Source organism: Solea senegalensis, unplaced genomic scaffold (genome assembly GCF_019176455.1).
Source record: "Solea senegalensis isolate Sse05_10M unplaced genomic scaffold, IFAPA_SoseM_1 scf7180000015118, whole genome shotgun sequence".
Taxonomy (NCBI): Eukaryota; Metazoa; Chordata; class Actinopteri; order Pleuronectiformes; family Soleidae; genus Solea; species Solea senegalensis.
This window is the reverse complement of record NW_025321228.1, coordinates 1-25,874: the sequence shown is the minus strand read 5'-3', so window position 1 is coordinate 25,874 and position 25,874 is coordinate 1. Positions and strand designations below refer to the sequence as shown.

Here is a 25,874-nt window from a genome sequence, read left to right as displayed (position 1 = left end):
TCTCACTGGACATAGAAGAATAAGAATAACAGTGACACAATTCAGGCCAGTATATTTGTTGGACTGATGAGGACAGAGAGAGCGTGTGTGTGTGTGTTTTTGTAATGTGTGTGTGTGTGAGAGACTCACGAGCACAGATCTCTCCATTCTCGTAGAAGCCTGGGCAGCACTGGGACTTTCTCCGATACATGGTTTTCTCTCCTCTGCGATATGCTACCCTATAACTCACCCTACACACACACACACACACACACGCACACACTCAGTCAAAGAAGACATATACTTTACACACACACACACAGTGCAGTTCACTCTGTGTTAATTTCATGGCGTGGGTTCACATGTGGAGAGAGAAGTGGTCTCATAATGGAACTCAATGTCTGTATTATCACACGTATATTTCAGTACTAAGCATCTTTAAAGTTGGACATAAAAACCAAACACACCGTTATATGTGATTAACAATAACTCCTCCTAATAAAAAAACGTCTTACAGTATGAGTGGATGTTTTGCAGCGGGGGTTCAGGTACATGGTTCTTACCTGTGTCTGGTGCACTTGAACCAGTTGAGGATGTCGGTGCAGCTGGTGTAATAAATCTGATCAAAGGGATGAGCGTAGGACTCCTGCACCGTCACTGAGTAACTGCAACCACAAGGAGGCAAAAAACAGATCTTAGTGAGGGCATTTTGGCTGCTCTTCTTAACTTTAAAGGGCCTTTTCAGGGTTAAGAATTGGATTTAGGTTAAAGGAGAAGTGAACAGCGAGGGTTAGGTATTTAGCTTTCAATGTTTTTCACACTGATTATAGTTAACGGATCTGTGCCGCAGGTGCACCCTCGGTAAATTGCCGTGGGAATAATACACAACTCCTTATATGGACATCCTGTGTGTGTGTGTGAGTGTTCATAAGTCACATATTCAGGCTTCTTATGTGTTGTTGAGTCAAAGTTATTATTCATTTTATCAACAACAGCGTGTGTGTGTGCGTGTTACTGCTATTTCAGAGGTTAAACATGTTTCTTTAACCTCTGAAATCAGAGGCTACGAAGCCGCACAGCGAGCGCGAGCTAGCCATTAGCACCATGCTAGCTCATCCTGAGGCGAGCTGCTAAACAACATTATTTTATAAACCAGCGCCACCTGTCGACTTTCAACAGCCTCTGTTTGTTAATTATAGCCCAAAAAACAGCCATTCCAAGAGCTTTGTGTGTTTTAAACGTGTCCTGAAGCTCCACACACGTAGCTAATTACATCTGCGGGGCCGGTCCCCGGGCTCCGGGTTTACCTGCGGCACGAGTCACTCACCCTGTGTGGGTTGGGCTAATCCAAAATAGTGAAAACAAGGGGGGTGTTCTCTGAAGACACTTTGTGACCTGTGAAAATACCCCCATAAGCACTTGGTACTTTCCTCCTAATGACTGAATGAAATTAACATGGCAAAAAAATCCAATATTCTTATGTTGAAGGTTAAAATTGATGTAACCCATTGGTTAATAATAATAAATAGGTCAGTTTTTCTCATACCTACTGTAATATCACAAATCTAGCCTATTCTAACATTCCACACTATAAAATAAGTCATTAAAGTATGTATGATTCATGTTGATATCGTATCGTATCGGTATCAGCCAATACTCAAGGCTGCAATATCGGTATCGTATTGGAAGTGAAAAAGTTACTCTAACTCTAACGCTAACTCTATTGTAATGGGGGGGGATTTTTCAATCTTCAATTCTAATTTACCTCAGTAACCAACAGGCAAAGCAACATTTATACTTTTTATGAAAAGAAAAAAAAAAGCTTGAATGAAGAGCAAGCAAAATATCTGCACCTGAGATAAAACCAGAGAAAACTGCAGTTTTACACTGTAACTTTATTTACTTTGGTCACTGGTCTCATACTGGTCGTCCCTGTTCCTGCATCTTCCACAGTAGTGGTAACCGTGGCGACAGCAGTAGCCTCCGCTCCACAGCATTTACGCCTATTTGTTTACTTGCTATGATCTCCTCAACAAATTATGAAGGTTATAATTTAAAAAGTTAAATTCTCTAGGAGGACGACAATAATATTTGCCAAAATAAAATGACATCAAATGAAAAACCTTTCATCATTCATTCAAGACAGCAGCGCTGTGACTGACCTCTCCCAGTGGCTGCACACGTTGGGATCCTCCAAGCTGAGGGAGGAAGTGATGTGAGGCAGGAAACAGAAAAGTGAGAAGGTCACAGCCGAGAAGAACGTCCCACGGCAGCAGAGTGACACAGCCATCGCAGACCACGCTGCAACCTGACACATGAAGAGAGGACACACGTCTGAATTATTATTATTATTACAATACAATTAAAAGATAAAAGCATTGACATGTTAGCACCAGAGTTTAAAGGTTAACCATTCAAATATGAACTTCAGCCTCACAAATATGGCATTTTGAATCAAAGCTGCATCTGACACTGTGAAATAACATCTGACACAGTCACTCCTGACGCACAGCTCATCAACTCATGATCCAAACTGAGGTTTTAGGAGAAACAGCGTGGCATAAACAACAGATCAGCAGAGAACAATTGTGACTTTGTTGGTCTTAAAATTGCAAATGATTCTATGTGCTGCTATGTTTTACACAAACACACACACACACACACTGGTATGCTAATATTCTGTGACAATATTTCAACCCCTTTCAAAACATAAACCTCTTTTCCTATTATTATTATCATTATTATTATTACAGACATTACATTATGACAGAGGTTTGATACTGTAAACATGCTAATTTTTAATTCTTTGACTCTTTCATGTTTCCAAATTGAAGTCTTTTGCTTTTGTTTGCACATTCTGGGTCAGAGAGAAGATTAAACTGGACCTGCCGCCTTCAGGCACGGACACTTTGTATGTGAAACCATCAATTTCCAAAAGTGGTGTCTTTAGTCTCCAAACACAAATGTTTGAATGAGACTAATCTCAGTCGTGTGGTTCTGAATACACACGTGAAAATACACAGCTGGGATATTTTCATTTTGACCAAATCCCAGCAGGCGTTTGGTGTTTCCACACATGCTCTCGTGCTAATAGCATCTCTTCACAGCTTCTTTTAATGGTACGGATGACCTACAATGGGACAAAGGCCCGTTTCTGTCTCAGCAGCAAGGATTTCATATTTTGAGGATGTGTGATCAGAGTTTATTTAATTTTTGAGTAAAAAAAAAAATCCAAACCAAAGGACCAACACTGGATTCTGGGGACATGAAAAAGGCAAGTAAAGGGCAAAACATGTGTTGTCCAATGGCATCTGGTCTGGTTTCACATGAACTGTGAGTTGCTGTTTTCTGTTTTAAGCTCTTACACTTGAGAACATCCATCCGTCCATTTTCTACCGCTTCATCCTCCACATGAGGGTCCCGGGGGGGGCGGCTGTGCCAATGTCAGCTGACATAGGGCGATAGGCGGGGGACACACCCTGGACAGTTGGCCAGTCCATCATAGCGACACACATATAAAGACAAACAACCATCGGCTTACACTTGCAGTTAATTTAGAGTGTTCAATTTACCAAATTCCCATATCGCATGTTTTTTCAGATCGGAGGACCGGGCGAGAAATCTGATTTTCTTTACAGGACAGAAACAGGCGTTTATACTGTAAATGTCTTATATAAGAAGGTGGTCTCTGGCACAAAACAACTCATTTGCATGGGTAAAGTGACAAGATTTGGAGGGAGCAAGAGAGAAGAAGATATCAAAGATGGCGTCTGCCATAAATAAACAAATGAAGTGCAAAATTAAGGGAATAAAGGAGTGACTGGAGTAAATGGCTTCGTTCATTTATTAGGCTTTACTGTAGCTGATGTAAACGGACTTTACAAACTTGATGTCATTTATCATGCTGGCTAAAGGAGTTCCTCACTAACTGTTCCTGTGCTGTTTTTAGTGAGCTCCATGTCCGACCTCAAAGTGCCTTCTTTAGATTGAACGAGCCGAAACCTTCCACTTAGGAGGGAAAGTCAGGATCTCGCGTCACAGCCAGCCTTGTACGTAGCCGCGCTCCCAATTAACGCCGCTCAAAGCGCCATCATCTGGCAACAATGACAGGGTGGACTGCTCTTTCCCCTTAAAACCCAAAACGCTGACACTATTGATGAAAATGTGCCAGATTTACTGTCTTCTCAGGACCACAACCACCTTCACCCCATCTAACCTCGTCCTTTTTTTTCCCCCGCTTATCCTCTTCACCAGCACAATCGCCACTTTGTCTGACACTTTCTTTGTTTACGACTTACACAGCCAGGAATGTGTAATTACATCCGATGTTTTGTTGGCACAAAAACAGCAAACAGACCAAGGACCAAAAAGAGGATACAGTATATTTAAGACATTTGATGCAGAGTGTTTCAGGACTTTGTGCTTGTGTCCCTGCGTGTTTCTCCCAGCCTTTGAACAGAGCATATATTCCTGTCCGCTCAGTAAACAGCTGAACAAAACCTCCTGAGCATCAGTAGTCCTGTCACATCACCTGTGTGGACAGAGGACAGTCAAATTAATCCAGGCGGGCGAAGAAAAGGCAACTGTAGCAAACCTGTGGTGTCTAAGGAAGGATCTCGTTTTTATTCCAGGCAGAAACCTTTGTTTCAATTCAATCCAATGTAGCAGTGTCAAAGAAGTGTTTTAACAACAACACAACATAAAGGGCTGTAAATCTGTAAAATAAACACGGTGTAATCCAGATTATATGACTGCTCACACCTGAGTGTAACATCCAGCCCGAACACACTCAACTGCATCTCCAGATCCACATTCAGAGGTGTTCTCTCTCTCTCTCTCTCTGTCTCCTGGACAGTTAACTGTGGAGGTCTTTCAAAGGAAAACCCAGACCCATATTCCACTGGAGGGATTAAATATCTAATCTGGCCCTGGGAATCAGCCAGGAGGGGCTGAAACATGTGGCAGAGGACAGGGGAAAACCCTGCTCGGCATCTTGCCTCCAACACCACCATCCTAAAAAAGAATGAATGATGATTTCTGTGTGTATTTGCATACGGCACAGCTGGTCAGAGGAAAAGCCTCCAGGATGCTCTGACCACCGTGATCTCTGCTAGTCTACATACTGTTGATGCCTGATGCTCCCGTCATTGAGCAAAATGACCATCTACCACTTTCAGGTCTCCTGGGTTTTTGACTGAATCATTTGTCCAAAAGTTTCTACAGCAGGTGAAACACCTCATTAGTCTCACGCTGTATGAAACCTGGAGAACCTTCTCTCCAACGACCTCTGACCAGTGTGTCTGCTGCTGAGAAGAAAACAGCCCTATGACCAACATATGAGGCTGCCACCAAAACACAGTAGTGGTGCTGATATGGTTGGTGTGGTCTTCAGTGACCAATGAAAGAACTAAACCTCACTGTTTAAATGATGAAGCTAACCACTTGAATGTATGTGAGGCTCTTTAGGATTTGTCTGTGTATGATGGTCTTCTTCTTGTCTGGTCGTCTTCCTTCATGGTACAGAAACAGCTGTTGACTCCAACACACAATGGCAACGTTATTACTCCAGCTGCTTGATAAATCTGAAGAGGCCAGTGAGGTTACTCCTCTCTTTGGAAGAGCTGCTCGACGAGGAAGCTTGTAAGACGTCTCCAGTGGCAGGATGGCTGTTGACAGCATGTCTGTGCAGGCTCTTTATGAGCCGCCAGGACCAGTCCTCTCTGGTTTCACTGAGCTACGAGTGGGCACAGCTGCTGCCACCAACACTGAAGCGCTCCCCACCCCGGGACAACTGCACTGCTGCACAAACAAGGACCGTGCTGTGTGTGTGAGTGCGCTAATGGTGCAGATTAGGCACAACGTTGATACACTGTTCCAGGCCGTACAGTACTGACACTTTTCTGTCCACTCACAAATGCAGTGTTTCCATCATGGAACAGTATGGTCCAGTTTGGAATGGTGAAGTCCTGGGTCAGGCTTGTGTTTCCACTGAGAACGGTAACTTTACTTGGTGGGCGGGATGTGGGCTGTGATGGCCGATGGCCACGTAACATGACGCGGTACCGGTGCGACAACAAAGAATAAGGACATGGAGCTCGACACAACAGTCAACAACACAACAGTCAAACAGTCAACAACACAACAGTCAACAACAACAACAGATACTGATGGTGGACAACAAAGAATAAGGACATCAACAACACAAACACAACAGTCAACAGTCAACAACAAACAGTCAACACAACTGACAACAACACAACAGTAACAACAAAACAAAACACAACAGACAACAACACAACAGTCAAAACACAACAGACAACAACAACACAACAAACAACAACACAATACAACAACACAACAGACAAAAACACAACAGTCAACAACACAACAGTCAAAAACACAACAGACAACAACACAACAGACAACAACTATTGTAGACAGTCAACAGTCAACAACTCAACAGTCAACAGTCAACAACACAACAGTCAACAACACAACACAACAACAACAAATACAAACAACAGCAAAACACAGACAACACAACAGTCAAAAACACAACAGACAAAAACACAACAGTCAACAACACAACAGTCAAAACACAACAGACAACAGACAGACAACAGTCAAAACAGCAGTCAAGACAGACAACAACAGACAACAACAACAACACAACAGTCAACAACAGTCAACACACAACAGACAACAACACAACAGTCAAACACAAACAGATAACAACACAACAGTCAAAAGCACAACAGACAACAACACAACAGTCAAAAACACAACAGACAACACAACAGTCAAAACACAACAGACAACAACACAACAGCAACACAATAGTCAACAACACAACAGACAAAACACAAACAGTCAACAACACAACAGTCAAAACACAACAGACAACAACACAACAGATAACAACTATTGTCAACAGTCAACAGTCAACAGTCAACAGTCAAACAACAGTCAACAACACAACAGTCAAAACACAAAACACAACACAACAGTAAAACACAAACAGTCAAAAACAACAGTCAAACATAACAGACAACAACATAACAGTCAAAACACACAGACAAAAACACAACAGTCAACAACACAACAGTCAAACACAACAGACAACTGTTGTAGACAACAGTCAACAACTCAACAGTCAACAACACAACAGTCAAAACAGCAGTCAACACACAACAGACAACAAATATAACAGTCAAAAACACAACAGACAAAAACAAACAGTCAACAACAGACAAACAACAGTCAACAGATCCAAACACAACAGACAACAAAACAACAGTCAAAGCACAACAACACAACAGTCAAAAACACAACAGAGAACAACACAACAGTAACCCCTTGTTAACCCCTCCCCTGCACTTGAGCCACCTCAGCACTCTCACCCTCCATCAGTCCACTGTTCCTATCAAGTGGATATAGGAACAGTGGTGGATGTATTTTTTTACTATTCCTGTTCCTAATGGAAACTATTCTACGCTCCCTCCATCCATGATATGAACAGTTTTGTTGCTGACTGTACAAGCTATTGTTCATAGGCTTTAAAACATATTTGGATATTCTGGGGGGAAAATGCGATTAAGACGTTCATGAAGATGTTGAAAAAGTACAAAATGATAGTTAACTCAGTCTGTTTGTGAACTGAATGTTTACCTACAGAATAACAATGACAATCTCTCCACCAGGTCTGTACCGGCACCTACATGACATTTAATCTCAATATTATGCCCTTAAGCACTTTCACATTGTAAACCACTCATTCCCCACACACCAGAGTCCATGAAGTAAGTAAATCCTTCATTCAGGTTTACCTGAGTAACACACTGCCTCGAAATACCAGAGAATGTGCTGAAACTGCACTAACAATCAAAACATATCAACAATGTCCAATATATGTAGAGAAAGGAACAAGTTAAATCAAAGAGCCTTTATTTTTATTATATACATGTATTTTCTCCAGCTTCTTCCCACAGTCCAAAAACATGCAATATGGGGATTAGGTCAATTGGACACTCTAAATTGAGCGTAGGTGTGAGAGTGAACGGTTGTTTGTCTCTGTGATGGACTGGCGAACTGTCCAGGGTGCGACGAGGCACGACCCTCGTGTGGAGGATAAAACGGTAGAAAATGGATGGATGAAATTCTCTCCCTACACCTATTCACATCAGGTTTAACGTACAGATGCCACAAGAACAACACAATAGTGTTTTTTAAGCAGGGTAAAATAGTAGTAGAAATATATAAATATCTTTGAAGTGTTTACTCAAACCCAGCTGTCAAAGTGAAGCCTCTGAGGAAGAGCACAGCTGCAGCTGCTCTTGTGTGTCTCCTCCGTCAGTGTGAGAGGACTTTCACTCAAACATCATATGTGTCAGACTGTGGTGTGTTTGTGTCTTTGGCTTCACTTCACTCACATGAACCTCTCTTACTGTACTGTCTGTGCACGTTGGTTTTCCCACTTCTGACCCTCTATAAGCCTCGCTTTCACTCTTATTCTATCATTCTCTGCAGAAAGACGCCTCTGCAGTTGCTCATTACGTCACAACACTGGCTCAGAGGGAAAGCGGCGCGTCCTGAAGGAACAGCTGTGTCTTTAACTGTGACAACAACACTCCACCTGGAACTGCCACTGACCACGTCATTACTCGTCTGTGTCTGTGGTTCATAAGCTGACAGAGCAGAGAAAGATTGGTCTCCTCATTGTTCCAACAAAGCCTGAGTTTTTGCCCCATGACTTTGTCGCTGTAGTCGTACTCTTCTGTGAAACTGCTGCGTCTATTATTTCCAGGTCAATCCCAGCTCACACAGGGCAAAACATAGGGACAAACAACCATCCACTCTCACACTCACAGTCAATTTAGATCAGGGGTGTCAAACTCAAATGACCTGGGGGCCAATGAGCATCTTGTCTGGTCAAGCGGGGGCCCGACACAGAGGAAAAAAAGTGGAAAAAACAACTATTTAGTAGCCGGTGGGCAATATAAGATATTCATTATGATATTAGACAGAATTGCATTAAAGGTGCTTGTTTTGATATAAAATGATTCACAATAAAAACATATTTATGATCCACAAAAACGGAGAATTAAATTGAAAATTTTGCAAATAATGACGAGGATAATTGTGATTAAAACAGCTTAAATAAATGTAATTTCATGTTGAGTGTAATACATTTAATAAAGCAATGATTACAACCGAATGTCTTATTACTATTATAAAAATATTGCCGGGAAATGCATTTAGTCTTATATTCTGTCTCTATTCCATCACCTTGCACAGTGGTGGGCGGGCGATCGGAGGGCCACATGTGGCCCCCGGGCCACCAGTTTGACAAATGTGATTTAGAGTGTCCAAATTTGCCTTACCCTCACACTAACATGTAAACATTTATTTTTTAAGTCACGTTTTAGTCAAATGTCATGTAAACACACTGACTCTGCAGTGATGGCTGTGTTGTACAGTTCTCATTGTTTGGACATGAATCTGACTGATCTGTCCACACACGCAGGCTATTTTTTGCTGATGGTGAATTAAAAACCCTCCTCTTGTTTAACACAGCTGTATGCACTTGAGTGCGTCTTCATTCTTGCCAGAGTCAGTCAGCATCATGTTCTGTCCACACTCTCCTCTCCTCTCTCACACATCGTCATCGAGCACCGTGTCCTACATTATGAGATTTGGCAGAAGTTTCCCAGCAGGCACCACTGCGTCCTGGTCACTGAGCAGGATTTGAGATGAGTGTCCCTGCCGTAGACCATAAATTAAACTGTGCTGTTTGAGGCCAAGCGGAAAAGAAGAACATATATATGGAATAGCCACCAGGGGGCGACTCCACTGGTTGCAAAAGTTTGAATTGCAGTCTAATTGTCACTCGATTTATCACGTCAGTAAACATTTTCCTGGTCTCAGTCACTAGCAGTGAAGCAGTGTCACGGTTGCTCATCGTTCTTTACCACTGACTGAATCTCTCATTTAATTAGCAGCTCAGGTTACTCATCAGGGCGACCGCTTTACTTATCATATTACTTATCTTATCTTATTACATATCAAGCGCTCAAAGTAAACATCATGTCGATGTGCAGCTTTGTTCACTTCACACACGTCTTCTTCTCCTGTGTGGCACGGTAATCTGGACAAATGTCAACATATCTAGTTGCTTTTGGCAGGTGCAGCTTATTCCAGCCGTTTCAGACACGCAGCACTGTTTGTTCACTTTTTCTACACTGAGTTTCCTACAACTTTGACCAGGAACACATGGCACATTTGGAAAAAGCCACATGAAATGGAAAGGGAATGACGTGCCAGGAATGAAAAGTACTCTTTTAAGATACAATATAAAGGCCTGTACTTGTGTTGAAGAGGTAGTATTTCACTTATGTGTGTTCAGCTTCTTAAATGTGAGTATATTGTGGTTATTTACTTTTACCTTGAAAATCTGAATATTGCACAGGAACAAATGTGTGTGACACTACTCTACTGTTACGTGTTAACGTCTGTTTACATGTGCAAGTGTGCGTATGTTGCACCTTCAAAGACAGAAAGCAGTCGAGCTAAAGTAAATGATTATTGTTCCGTGGGAAAGTGGGTGGAGTCTATTGAATAAAATGAACAAAACAAAAATGTGACTTTAGGCGCTGGGACTCAGAATCAAGATCAAGATTCCGGTCTAGATTTGAGGTATTCCATGAACCGAGTCACAAGAGTCATGAAACATGTGCTGGCAGAGCCTTGTTTTACCTTTTACTCTTTAGACACATGAATCACATGTTTGCCATTGTAGGTTTTCTGATGAACACAGATATGTGTGAGCCCGTCTTTCTGACACAAGAAACAAAGTAATGGAATAGATAATAACGACTTCATGGTTATAAATGTCATTTTCATACCCAATAAATCATTAAAAACTGTCAGATGCTGCTCGGCAAAGCAGAGCGCTTCTCTTCCAGGTAAGAATTTTGTCGTAAATACCTGAGAACTGTGAATATGATACGTTTGGTAAATGGTACATTTATGTTGCGCTTTTCTCGTGACGATGCCCACTCAACGCTGCTTTACACAACAGTTTTGTTATTCATCCATTTAAGCATATTTATGTGAAGCACTTCAAATCGGCATCAAACCCCTTGACCTTGTGTATGAAAGACGACCCACTCTACCACTGAGCCTCTATATCGCAGTAAAATGTTACCCTGTACAGAATGTCCAAACGCAACATTTCTAATATTTGAATCGAAGCATAATAGTTAATAGAGACCAGGCTGAGTTCTTGTTATTCAGGTATTGGTGTCTTTTATATGAATGTTTCCTCCAGCTTCACTTCATTTTATTATTAGATATTATTGCTCACTCAGAACCACAGATATTAAGACTTCTTTTTCCCCCCTCCCTCTTCCAACGCTGTCTCTTAGTTGGTGCGTCCAGAATCCGTCCCTCTCTAAGCTGTGGAAGTTTTCTGCTGCCAACATTTTTTTAAAATGTTCTCATGCATCACTTTAGAAACACTTTTATTTTTTTATACTTTTTAAAGAAAAGTAAGATTGTATCCCATCAAATTTACAATCACTCATTTAAGGTCACATAAGAACTGTCAGGAAACTAAAAACAAGTCACTTGTGTTGACTTGTGAAGTAAAAGTTCTTGTCTGACATGATTAGACATGCTAACAGCTGAATCTGTCACCAGCATCTTTTAAGACAATATTCCCCGTTTACATGTCCTGTTTTCTGGCAGTGTGGTCTCAATTCATGTTCATGTGCTACTTTAACAACTTTTTGGTTTCATCCGATATTGAAAAACTTCAACTTTTGTTGACGTTTTCATGGTTTCATGCTTTCCATGGTTTCATGGTCTCGGTAGATTGGTCATGCTGTTCTATGATCATAGTGGTTCACATCTGCTGAGGAGGTCACTGAAGGTCACTGAGCTCACTCTCATGTGCATGGAAGAGTATTATCCTGCTGTAGGACATGAAGTGATAAACATGGTGAGTAACAATCCTCAGACACACTGTGACACGATGACTGATTGGTATGACGGCTCCAGAGTTTGTCTAGAAAACAATCCCATCACCACTACATCAGCACCGTCAGCCTGGACTGTTGACACAAGATGGCTCCATGGATTCATGCTGACTCCACATTCAGAGACGGAGCACACGTTTAAAACTCAGGTCTGTAATTTCACTCCGAAACACTCACTCACTCATTTTCTATGGAGGGTCGTGGGGCCTGTGGTCAGTCCTAGGGTCACACCCTCGACAGGTCACCTGTCCATCACAGGGCAAACGTACAGAAACAAGCAACCACTCACACCTATGGTCAATTTACAGTCATCAATTAACCTCTGCATGTTTTTGGATTGTGGGGAAGAAACTGAAAAACCCACATGCACACAAGGACAACATGAAAACTCCACACAGCAAAGCACTCAGTCAAACTGAGATTCAAACCATCCGCACGTGCCCTTCCTAATCAAACCCTAGTTTGTTCGTCATTGTGGGTAAACAGGAGAAATGTCTGAGCCCATGTTCACATAAAACGATAGGATTTGATGCTCCATGTTTTGCTCCGATGAACTAACAGATAAGCCAGTTTTCTTCAGTCATTCTTGATACAGTGCATATTGGGCCGTTAATAAAAACTTGCTTCAATCCGAACAAGTAATAAACATCCAAAGCAGAAACCAAGCAATTGAAAAAGACACCCGGAGGCAGTTGTGAAAACAAAATGAGCTGGAAATGAACACGGGGAGCAGAGAGGCTCTACACACCCGAGAGAAAAACTTCAGAATAAAACAGGATATAATCCACAGAGAGAAACACGACTAGTAAAGAAACAACTGGAGTACATCCATCATTGAAAAACTCAAATATTACCAAACAACTGAAAACAAAGCCAAAAATAAACTAAACTAAACGTAAAAAAAAACTATTAAAAGAGAGATAGAGATATTTATATGACATAATGAGCCAGTGCTTTTCCAATAGGTGTGTGTGTCACACTGCTGTCAAACTTATCACGCCACAGTCTTTTGATAATCGATTCAGCGGTTTGTCTGGGTGTTTTTTTTTAAATGATTATAACACGTTTTATGATTTTTCAGCTTCTTAAATGTGAAGATTTTCTGATTTCTTTGCTCCACATAACAAAGGAAATCATTCAAATTTAATCTTTTTTTTTCTTTTTTTAGACATTTGAATTCTTACATTACAGAACAAACATCACCATCCACAGAATTTTAACTTAACATTCTATAGGTCAAGTTTATTCTGCTTTTAATCTTTAATCTAATTTTTTTTTTGGGATAAAGAACCGGATTTTCTCCATCACATATGCACTTACTATATCTTATATCTTATAACCACTTGTAACTTTGTCCCAGAATAGTTTCTATGTGTGAGAAACAAGTGCAGAAGCACAGTGAGGTTATTGAACAGCAGTGATTATAATGTCACGCTGGTGTAAAACGCCGGCGGTAACGTCACAGTGTTGTGAGCGCAGTCACTGACACATCATTGATCTGCAGCCGCAGTGAATGACACATGAATATAGACAAGGATGAAAAGTCTTACCTTATCTATGAGAGAGTGATGCGCGCGCCAGCGTGTGTGTGTGTGTGGATCAGACGGTGATATGTCCAGCAGCACAGAAACAAACACAAAAACACAGTAAACTCCAGTGATCGCTCTCTCCGCCACTTTCTCACACTCTCACTCACTCACTCACTCACTCACTCACATTTACTAACTACAGGGCGCAGCGCAGCGCCGCGTGACGTCACCGGCCTTTCACTCTCTCAGTCAGCCTGCTTTTCTACTTGAGGCTGAACCAAGACACTCGAGCTGGGATTTAAGGCTCTGTGAAGGGAGCCGGATCTTGAGGAGCAAAAAGTCTGGCTCCTTCTAATATTTAATTCTTAATTTTTTTTTACAGTGGTAACTAATTTTTTATCAAGAAAATAATAATCACAGATTTTAATTATAAGGTAGGATTTGGATCAGAATGATTACACATCCCACCAATATATATACTTTATTGGTGGAAGTCATTCTAAAATGGTCATTATAGTTTCATTTGGCTTGTGTTTTCATTGTGAATATTCCATAAGGTGGCGCCATATCCCCATATGCTTTGTCGGTGAGATGATCACTATTTTCCTCACCTAAAAAAACTTTGTGGCAAAATAAAAATAAAAAATAAGCAAGACAACATTTGCTACAATGAACTTCTTGCTATGTTTCCTAATGAAAAGAACTGCTCGCCACTGCAACTCGGTTCTCATCATTGAGAAGAGCCGTTCAAAAGGTTTGACTCGTTCGTGAACGTCACAGCACTGCAAGACACATTCCTCACTGTTCCTCTGTAGCAACGGCTGAGCTCAGCTGTTCCTGTTCATTGTTTGTTTTTCTGTTGAAGTGAAAGGGTGCTGGAGTCTTAATTCACAAAACCACTTTACTAAGTGCTTTAGTTAAAGACATTAGAAACAGGTAAACAATATAATAACACTAATACTAATAATAATAACAATAATAAAACAGCCATAAAAGCCATTAGAAGCAGCACTGAACAAACCCCCGGCATGCGTAGACCACACCAGGTGTGCAGCACGCGTAGACCACACCGGTGTGCAGCCCACATAGACCACACCCTGAAAGACTCATGAAACGTACTTCCGGCTGCCAGGAGGTGGCGCAATAACTGACTTTGCAGGTTATCACTGATGAAAATGAATAGAGACAGGGCAGATACCTGCTATTCCTGCTAACATACATAATGGCCACTAACGTGGTTGCCATATAAACCTGTATACAGATCAAAGGTGTGTGAGGGTAAGAAGAGATTCAACACAAGCCATCATGATTCTGCTGATCTGATTTCTTCACAGTCAAAGGAATTTAAAGTGACAACTGAGCCCGTTCCATTTACATCAGATGTCAATAACTCATAACTCTGAGTCAAATACTGTTCAGCGTGTTCTCCTGATGAAGAGCTTTTGTTTCTCTCTGTCATACCCAAGAGGTAACTCCTGACTCAAAGAGGCTTAAAGTGAAATTTAAAGGACCAAATTATTGATCTGGAAACAACTTAGCTGATAATGGACAGACGCAATCCTTTTGAGTCTGCTGCCACCTGGTGGTCGATCACATTACAACACTTCATCAAAACTTTACCTCATAAGCATCAAAATATAAGACAACTCGTGTTAAATTCAGATGACCACATGTAATTTATAAAAAAATAAATTACATTTTTTTAATGAGGAGTAAAATTAAAGCAGACATTTTCTCTGGAGGATTTTTGAATTTGCCTGCTTTTTAAGTGCACGTCATCTCAAGTCACAGCTCTACGTATATGGAAATATCTATTTATATAAAATCATAGAATGAACATAGAATCAACACAAAAAGTATATTTAAATTCAAAGAGTGTTTTAATGGCTTTCCTTAAACTTTAAACACAATTTCTCTCCTTTGAAGCACAAAAAAAGGCATATTTCTTATATTCTGGAATAGAAATAATGACAGAACCCAGGCATATGTTAAAGTGCAGGCTGAATATCAAAACCACCAAGGCTAATAACACTAGACATCAGCTGAAAGGGCAGTCATTTCTTATATGAACTAGTAACAAAAAGACAGTACGTTCCATCTTTCTGCCAGTTCCAATTCAAAGGTTTGTTGGCAACACCTGGAAAATGGTTAGCACGCTCCAATGTTGTCATTGTTGTCAATGAGTCCAGTCTTTATCAATGAAATGCGCTGTGACGCCCATTATTGTCTGATTTTTATGTTCTTGTGTGGGACATTTTTGAGTAAAGTTGTTTTTGCATTGACGTTAATTGCAGCCTGCTTATTTTTTATTGTGCCACAAAGGTTTTTTAGGTGAGGGCAAATCAGCTCACTGTGAAAGCATATGGGGATATGGAATGTTTACAATGAAAACACAAGCCAAATGGAAATATAATGAATATTTCAGAATTACTTCCACCAATCAAGTATATATTGTGTAAGTTTATATCATTCCGATACTAATCTTACCTCATAATGTATTTTTTATCTTATATTTTATATTAAAAAAATGTCTTCTAAAAAATGAGCCAGTCTTTTGAAAGGCTATTTGAAAAGGAAGGGATCTGAGGGGAGGGGCGTTATAGTGACTCTATAGTGTGTTATTGGTGCTGACGGCCAGTGGGGGGCGCTAACACAGTTATAAGAGAAGTCACCATTAGAGGCCATGCTATGATATGCAGCGTTGTCTTCCTGTAATAAAAGCAGCTGTATGAACACATCAATGACAAAGTTCCAAGATAAACACAACAGTCAAAGTGACACACTGAGGCACGAGAGAACCGCGGCTGTGACACGGACCGTCGCGAGGACCAGACCACAGTGAGGAGGCGGTCACAACACGGGGGGACATGGTGCTTCCAGAGCGGGGGAGTTAGGACCGTTAGGACCGTTAGGACAGTCACAGTGGGCCTCTAGCTGTAGCTGCTACTGTCCATACACGTCAGCAGCAGCAGCGGCGGCGGCGGTCCAGTTCAGCTCCGGACAACAACAACAACAGCTGCATTCATGAGCTCTTCCCACGCAGCGTCGGCTTCACCGTGAACAGCGATGGCTCTGAAGTCACGGAGGCCGTGGACCACAGTCGTTATCGGCGTCTTTCTCGGCTTCACCGCGTCGTCGTGGCTCTTCGCGCCTCAGGTGGACGACAGGAGGAAAAAAGGTCCCACCTGTTTCTACAGAGACTCGTCCGTGGGTGAAGGTCCTCCCGGTGTGCTCGGGAGGAGCGCGGGGAGCAGGGAGCAGGAGGAGGTGCTGGGGCCGGGGAGCAAAAGCGGGGACGGAGGACCCAAGCGCTTCCTCTATGTTGGTGTGATGACCGCGAAGAAGTACCTGAGCTCTCGCGCCGTCGCTGCCCACCAGACGTGGACCAGCTCCATACCCGGCAGGGTGGAGTTCTTCTCCAGCGCCGGGTCAGCTGCTGTCCACACGGACGTCCCTGTACCCGTAGTGTCTCTGGCGGGAGTGGACGACTCATACCCGCCACAGAAGAAGTCCTTCATGATGCTCAAGTACATCCACGACCACTACCTGGACCAGTATGAGTGGTTCATGAGGGCAGATGATGACGTTTATATCAAAGGTGAGTGATTCTGTGTGTGTGTATGTGTGTGTGTGTGTGTGCGAGGCTCCAAAAAACAGCAAACAAACACATAATCTAATATTATTATGATGCACAGAGTGTCATCTTTACAAACAATCACATTCATTCACGCTTATCACAGCATCTACGAACCTTGAACTCTTGTTTAAATAAACATTTAAATCACTTTATTCAGGTTTATCAAGGTATTTAATCGTACACTGTATTTCATAAGTGAACACAGTTATAACTGTGAATATGCATCACTTAACTGTAATTAAGCATTTATTAGTCACAGTAACGGCTGTATAGACTATTATAATAATATAAAAATGAATAACTTCGATAAACTGAACATGTTAGTTAAAACATTCATAATGTTAGTAAATATTAATCAATGAGCATTAAAATAGTCATTGATTAATAATCAATTCATCGAATGATTGTGGTAAATTCAACCATGATAAAAACATAGACATAGTGTTTCCTGTGTTCACTCTGGAGTCAACAGTACAACACTTGTGTGGAGTCTGAAGCCTGGTTTCATATGTGGGCGTGTTCTATGAGGCAGTGGCAGTTTTCCAGGTGTGAGGACATGATTCATAACCACATCATAGTTTATGAAAAAAAACTACTCAAGTTTATACATGTTGTATGAAATTACAGTCAGACTTTTAGCAATAGTCTTAATGTTTGTAGGAGTGGGTTGGGGGGTTGGTTGCAGGGGGTGTGGCATGGTATTGAAATCCGACACCAAGTTGCATGAAAGGGATGTGCACTCATTAGACCAGAGAGGCACAAAAGAGTTCACCAGTGACACACCAACGCTGTGTTCACACCGCTTGTCGCGTCGCTCTGCACCCATTGCATCTGTCGCGGGATCATTTTGTATGCATCAGTATCAGTTTTATCAGTTGTATGCACTCACTCACTCACTCAGGTCAACACAAGCAACAAACTTCTTCACTGACACTTTTGCCACGCTTTGTCTTTCTTGTTTCTGTTCCCGGTAAGAGAAACAAGTTGTTGTACAACTCCAGGTGACCGCACACAGAAATAATCCATCTCTCCTCCATAGTCTCCAGTCGTTCGGAGAATCTCAATGCTGATTGGCTATCGCATCGTTGCGTCAGTGCGTTCTTTTTGCTGCCACCCAGCGTGAATATCGCGTCTGTACATTGACTTTGTATGTAAAGTCATTGCACGACAACTTTGCGATGCATCCGGTGTGAACACAAGTTTTCAAGGGTTTTGTTACATTTAAATTGGAGAAGGTCATCCAGTCCATGTATGTTTGTCCTCTGTCACTCTGGTCCAGGTGAGAAGCTGGAGTCGTTCCTGCGCTCACTGAACAGCAGCAAACCCCTGTACCTGGGTCAGACTGGTCTTGGCATGACTGAAGAATTGGGCCGTTTGGCCCTCGAGCCCGGAGAGAACTTCTGCATGGGAGGCCCCGGGATGATCTTCAGCAGAGAAGTACTTCGCAGGATGGTCCCTCACATCAGTACCTGTCTGAGGGAGATGTACACCACCCACGAGGACGTGGAAGTGGGTCGCTGTGTGCGTCGTTTTGGAGGAACACAGTGCGTGTGGTCGTACGAGGTACAGCTCTTCAGCTCATGTGGTCTTAAGTTTTAGTTTAGGACCAAGTAAGCTGAGGGACTTGAGTTATTTACAGACTCTGAAAGTGTGATTTCTAAGCTTTCCATCAATGTCTAAAACATGGGAATCAAAAAATATTTGAAGGTGTGGCCATTTGAATGTAGGCACTCCTCAAACTGCTTTAGAGACAATTTTAGCCTAAAAGATTTACACCTTCTGGGAGCCAAAAGACAGAATCATCACATTTACATAGTCCAACCCCCTCCTGGTCTAGCTGTCAGTGACACCACACCTCTCTGTATGAGCTACTTCTCATCACAGAAACTGGAGCACAGATACTATTGTGTGAGCTACACTGCTACACAGAACAATATATAAACAACTGGACATAATAACCTCTTAACATTCGAAATGAAATAACTTGAAAAATTTATAGAAAGGGGTGAGGCTTACTCTGTTATCATTTCTTGTCCTTACACTAGTGTAGTCATATTTCCATCATCTGTTTTTGTTGTTGTTTCTTTTCTTTTTGAAATAACAGTGCAGTTGCAGTAAATACAGTTTAATTCATTTCGTGGCATAGTCAGGAGGCTACTTTTAGTTGAACTATTTCATTTTTAGATTTTATATCCTGGCCATGCATATATTAATTGTTAAATTTTTCGTTACATTTGTTTCAAAGATGTCAGCCCCCTACCCTCATCCTGAAGGCCTCAAAATCTGCCACCAACACCTACAACACACATAACCCTCACCTACCCCTGCCCTTACCAGCTAAATCTCACTCTGAACTGACTTCAAAACTTGAGAGCCCTGATAAACTATTGTAGTAGTTTGAACAACATTTATCAAAAACAGGTCTAGGGACTCCAAGGGTTCTATGAAGAGCTCCTAGATGGGTTCCCAGAGAAAAATAAAATAAAATATTAATATAAATTTCATAAAAATGAAAAACAAGAAAGGTAATATACTGAAGAGTTAGAAGGATCAACGATAGATACATATATCTAATATTAAATCAAATAAAATACATTGAAGGGGCTCTATGTTGGTGTGGATGGATCAGTCTGTTACTGAATGAGGTGAATGATGATGATGATGTGTTCAAAGAGTTGCTAAATCATTAGCATCACAGTCAATACTTCATACACAAAGCTGTGCCATTCACACATTATTCAAGCACATCAGCAGAGCCAGCGCTCCCTGTTCTTCTGACCAATTAAGCTTAGGGCCCCCAAAAGCTTAGCAGTGGCCTGCACATCAGGTTGGTTTCTATATTAATAGCAGACGCTCACATGCTCCGTTACAGTTTATAATACCATCATCTGATCAAACACGTTTCAATGTGTGTAACATTTGCATTTTAAAAACAACAATACTGAGCTATAGCTAATAACAATATTGTCACATAACGTTCTGAAACGCACAGTGGATCATTAAAAGAACGCATCCAGCATGAAAACACATTTTTGTAATCCCTGTATGTGACTTCTATTGAACACTAACATAACGTAGATTAACAACATTGATGAAAACTCACCCCATAAGAAGATAGAAGGTAGAGGTTCGGTGGGTGCATCGCTGGCGTCATGTCGTCATCTCAGAAGTAACTGTCTGCTCAAGGTGTTCATTTATTCTCATGTCCTGTCACTCTCTTTCGGCCGCTACACTTTATCCAAACGTCTGTGTAAAACTGAAAAAGTTTGCTAGTTTAAATGCTAACGCGTTAGCATAAAGTTCGCTACTTTAAATGCTAACGCGTTAGCATAACGTTCGCTAGTTTAAATGCTAGCGCGTTAGCGATAAAGCCCGCTAGTTTAAATGCTAACGTGTTAGCGACAAAGTCCGCTAGTTTAAATGCTAAAGCGTTAGCATAAAGTTCGCTAGTTTAAATGCTAACGCGTTAGCATAAAGTTCGCTAGTTTAAATGCTAACGCGTTAGAATAAAGTTCGCTAGCTTAAATACTAACGCGTTAGCGATAAAGTCCGCTAGCATAGCATGACCACAAGCCTCTGTGTTCGTTAAGAAGTACAGCCACATATTTAATTCTTCTGCAGTGTGTTTTATCTTGTTCATCTTCATTCAACGCTGAAAACACACACACACACACAGCTTCTCGAAGCAGCAGTAACAGTGAGGAGCGCGGCAGTAGCTGCATATTAAGTAGCCATGTGTCCGAAAAAAACATCAAAAGCAGGGACAGTGATATCTACGAAGGAGTATTAAGGCCAGCCAAAACAATAAAAAATAAACAGCCAAAAAAATTATATTGATATTTTCTAAATTAATTAATTTTTTTGCCTGACATTTCTTTTCTTGTACTGTTTTTTTGTTGTTTTTTTTAATACTCCTTCGTAGATATCACCAGTCACGCTGATCAAACAACCCTAATTCAAATACAAAGTTTATGGTTTAAGACCCACCCCTGTGTAAAATAAAATAAATAAATAAATCTGTGTTTACTCACTTACTTCACATAGAAAGGTACATATTCATCACACTAACCAGCGTGTAAAGCCCTTCTGCAGGATACAAACATGATATTTAAATTATATTCATATTAATCAAATATTTAACTTTTAAATATTTTTTTTTGCAATTTCAATTCTTTCTGTGAGTGTAGTGTGAATCAGGTGAAGTAGAGACTACAGCATCAGGATATGGAGCTCTGTTCATACACTCTGGTCTCACACACACACTATTTTTCAAAATGGTCTCAGTATTGTTTCATAAGAATTTCACAAATATGTTGTAACTGACAAAGTCAAATAGAGTGAAATCAAATGTTTGTGTAATCATGCTTACAGACAGCTCGTGTTGAAAACACTATTATGTCATTCTCTGCCATCATACCCCAGCAATAACATCCACAGCATTTGAGTTGATTTGAGCGATGGAATTGTGTAGAAACCTGGAGGAAGAGACATTATATTATCATTATCGTCATCCACATTACTCCATTTTCATTTAAAAATGCATACATTCTGCACCGGGTGTGCCAGAGTCCACACTCCAGGACTGTTTGAGTCTTGACCAGTTCTTTCAGAGTTCCTCTAACACCTACTTTCAGTTTCAGTGTCAACTTCTTAACAGAAATCCTTGTTACTTTTCGTCATTGTTGTTCCTCATTAGTCAAAGTAGCCTTTGTCACATGATGTGCGCTTTCAGGTGTCAGTGTGGATGCAGACTCAACGTATTGCTGATCATTTGTTTCTGAAAATTCAGTTTCTAAATGAAAATATAGTGAAAATGTAGACATGTAGCCTGTGAGTCACGACCTGATGACAATAGCTCATCGATTTTCCCGCTCAAATGTGACGACGACGACCTGAACACCAAGTGTTGATGTTTCTTCCCACAGATGCAGCAGCTCTTCTACGAGAACTATGAACACAACAAGAAAGGTTTCATCGAGGAACTTCACAGCAGTAAGATCCACAACGCCATCACACTGCACCCCAACAAAAATCCCGCCTACCAGTACAGACTCCACAGCTTCACGCTGAGCCGCGAGATCTCCAGGCTGCGTTACCGCACCGTCCTGCTCCACCGCGACAGCCTGGTCATGAGTTACCTGAGCGACACGGAGGTGCAGTGGGAGGACCAGCAGCTGGGCTCCCCGCCTTCATACATGCACTATCAGCCCAGCGAAAGGAAAGACGTCATCGAGTGGGATTTCCTGACCGGCCGCCACGTTTACTCTGCAGACGAAAGCAAGACCGCGCGGCAGAGCCTGGGGAACTCGCTCCGGACTGCACTGGAGGACGTTATAATGCAGGTGATGGAGATCATCAATCAGAACTCAAAGACTCAGGGCCGTGCTATTGACTTTAAAAAGATTCAGTACGGCTACTACAGGGTGGATCCAATGCACGGAGCGGAATACATTCTAGATTTGCTGCTGCTGTACAAGAAGCACAAGGGACGGAAAATCAAAGTGCCCGTGAGGCGGCACGCTTACCTCCAGCAGGCCTTCAGTCGACCCTTCTTCACCGAAAGTGAGGAGTTAGACGTGGCAGAACTCGTGGCTGTCATCAACTCCGAGTCTCAGTCCCTGTCCTTCCTGTCCAACTCCCTGAAGTTCCTGTCACCTTTCCAGTTCTATGAATCGACCAGAGAAGTGTGGAAGCAGAACCAGGAGAAAGTCCACATTGTCCTTCCGTTGTCCGGTCGCTACGACACCTTTGTCCACTTCATGGAGAACTTTGAGAAGGTGTGTTTAATCGCCAAACAGAACGTTAAACTCTCGGTTGTTCTGGTGGACAACGAGAGCAGTCAGATCAGTGAAGCCTATATTCAGCTGATCAAAGAGTATCATCGGAAATATCCCACAGCGGACATTTCTCTGATCCCCATGACGGGGAACTTCTCACGAGGCCTGGCTCTGGAGCTGGGCTCCTCCAGGCTCCACAACGACACCTTACTGTTCTTCTGTGACGTGGACCTCGTCTTCAGTGCTGATGCCTTGCAGCGCTGCAGAGACAACACTGTCCAAAGCAAACAGGTCTACTTCCCCGTTGTCTTTAGTCAGTACAACCCCAAGATAGTGTACGCCGAGAAAACCCTGAGAGAAAACAAATATGTGCTCACCAAGAAAAGTGGTTTCTGGCGAGATTACGGCTTTGGAATCACGTGCATATTCAAGAGTGACTTGCTAAAAGCCGGAGGCTTCGACACCTCCATCTTTGGTTGGGGAATGGAAGACGTGGACTTGTACACGAAGGTTATTAGCACTGGTTTTAAAGTGTTGCGCAGTCATGATCCAGGAATCTTCCACGTTTATCACCCGGTCCACTGCAACGCGAGTCTCGAGCAGAAACAGTACAAAATGTGCCTCGGTTCGAGAGCGAGCACGTTTGCGTCGACAGTGCAGTTAGCAGAGCTGTGGCTGGAGAAACACGCGGAGAACGGCTACAACAGAACGTCATCGTGACATTCACGAGTTCACCGCACGCCTCAGCGACGGACTGTGTTGTTCAACTTCACAGGACCTTCATCCAAAGTGACCTGACACGAGTCAAACGTGAAAACATGGTACCGGACCGGAACCCAGCCCAGGTTTGCTGCACCAAAAAAAAACAGAGGTTCATCAGATACTTTACACTTTACTCAGTTTTACACTTTTATTCTTTGCTGACTGAGGCTACGTAAAAGTGCCGAGTCATGGAGGGTGAAAGAATGACCCAAAGAACGATCATGGAAATCACCCCAAGGCTGCTTTGAAATTATATGCAATGACAATTATTATTATTTTTTTGTAAGTGAATTGATAATCAGAGTGAAGTGTGTGTGTGTGTGTGTGTGTGTGTGTGTGTGGGTTCAACACATTCTTGATTTTTGAAGTGAGAACATTTTGGTTGGTCCTCACATCCTGTCCTCCGTTATTAAAACTGCTTTTTTAGGGTTAGGTTAAGGGTTACAGTGAGGTATTTAGAGAGTGTCTGCACAGACGTTTGATTCATTGACTCTTGGTTCTTTGGTCCATCAAAGTGTTCAACATGTTTCCCAAACTCGGAATAGAGAATTCAGGAAACCAGAAAATATTCACGTTTGAGTGACAGAAAAATCAGATAACTTTTTGAAATTAAATTTAAACGTTCACTGATTAATCAATTATCAAAGTAAGTGAAAATTTTGCCGCCCTACCACCATCCATCCATCTATCTGTCATCTACCGCTTTATCCTCCACATGAGGGTCACAGGTCAGCTGACACAGGGTGAGGGGGCGGGGTCACACCCTGGACAAACACACCTATGCTCACTTTAGCGTGTCCAGTTAACCTCTGCATGTTTTTGGACTGTGGGAGGAAACCCGTGTGCGCACAGAGGAGAACATGAACACTGTGTCGCACAGCCCCCACTTTATTAACCTGTTTTTACAAGTGAAGAAGAAGAAGTGTTTTATCCAGCTTTAATTCACAACCAGGATATTAAATGTGAAAATGTTTATGGTAAATGCAGTATTCGATTTAAGCCAACCTTTAAGCAATTTGTATTAAGTTACCGAACTGAAAGATATTTGTATTCATTTATTTATTTGTGATCACCTGCAGTAACCAAAGAACCCACCAGGGGGCACAACCTAATTACTGGACTATACAAATGTCTGTGTGATGAAGCTAGTGAGTGAGTGAGTGAGTGAGTGTCACATTGACTCCAGTCCACACTCACATTAGGCCATTGTACATTTCTGTAGTTACTCATGGCGCTTTTTCACTACATAGTCCCGGCTCGCCTCGCCTCGGCACGGCTCGACTCTACACTGTTTGCTTTGGTTTTCCATCACTATAGTTCCTCCTCAATGTGGGCGGAGTCATCACTGCACGGCTGCATGAAACTGCCGTGACTTTGTTTTGTGTGCGACACACACACACACATAAAAACAACAGTCACTAGGACTTGTACGGCAGTTGTTTTCCGTGTAACTGAATCATTAGAATCAGTTCATTAAAAAGAGTTGATCAGTATTTCCTCCTGACAGACGCCTCTGTTCAATGTTTGGATTTCAGACCTTTCTTTGGTAAATGTCGGGGAAAAAAACTCATGTTAATAATCTGTTTCTGTTGCCATTTTACTTTCCCAGGAAAACAAGACATTGTCTTTTTTTGCACTTGCTACAAACCAATTTAATCTGCTCTAAGAACATTTATTCCAATAAACCAGTGAGCAAATATTATGTCCGTGAGTCCAGCTGCTGATTTGAGACCTTTCCAGCGTCAACGTAAATCTGCTTTTTAATGGAAAATCATATACAACCTTTTTTAGTCTAATGATAAGTTGTGAACTAACAGTATATCATATATATATATATATATATATATACATGATGTTGAGGAAACACCGCCATGTGACACTCGGACAAAAAGAGAAGCTGGAAACCGTGTTGAAGAGTTGGTACAAGTGAGTACACCGATTGATTTTAATGGCTTCATAAACAACTATATAAAACAGTTCATAAAAATCCATGCACTTTCAGTGTAAAGTCATTTTGAAATAAAGGAAATTTATGTACAACAGTGTGAACTGTAACAGTGACTTCATTCAGTTGGGTGGTTCACCACAAATATACTTGGCTGCATAGAAACATTATTATTGCCTACACAGGAAACAGAATGAGAGGGAAACAGAA

General features: G+C 41.7%; 2 protein-coding genes across 2 annotated transcripts in view; one reads left to right on the top strand and one right to left on the bottom strand.

Moving 5' to 3' along the window:
• Nucleotides 1-20,310, bottom strand: part of megf10 (multiple EGF-like-domains 10) — a 46,040-nt gene extending 25,730 nt beyond the window's left edge. The window contains exons 1-4 of the mRNA XM_044017151.1: nucleotides 20,284-20,310; nucleotides 2,142-2,287; nucleotides 543-644; nucleotides 130-230 (exon numbers count right to left, since the gene is read on the bottom strand). Coding sequence (XP_043873086.1) covers nucleotides 130-230; nucleotides 543-644; nucleotides 2,142-2,269 — 331 coding nt within the window. The 5' untranslated portion in view covers nucleotides 2,270-2,287; nucleotides 20,284-20,310. The remainder of the gene's footprint in view (nucleotides 1-129; nucleotides 231-542; nucleotides 645-2,141; nucleotides 2,288-20,283) is intronic.
• Nucleotides 16,195-24,442, top strand: LOC122761959 (chondroitin sulfate synthase 3-like). The gene is made up of 3 exons (XM_044017152.1): nucleotides 16,195-17,141; nucleotides 18,460-18,743; nucleotides 22,106-24,442. The coding sequence occupies exons 1-3, from the start codon at nucleotides 16,610-16,612 to the stop codon at nucleotides 23,675-23,677; spliced, it is 2,388 nt and encodes a 795-aa protein (XP_043873087.1). The 5' UTR covers nucleotides 16,195-16,609; the 3' UTR covers nucleotides 23,678-24,442.
• Nucleotides 24,443-25,874: the final 1,432 nt, after the last annotated feature.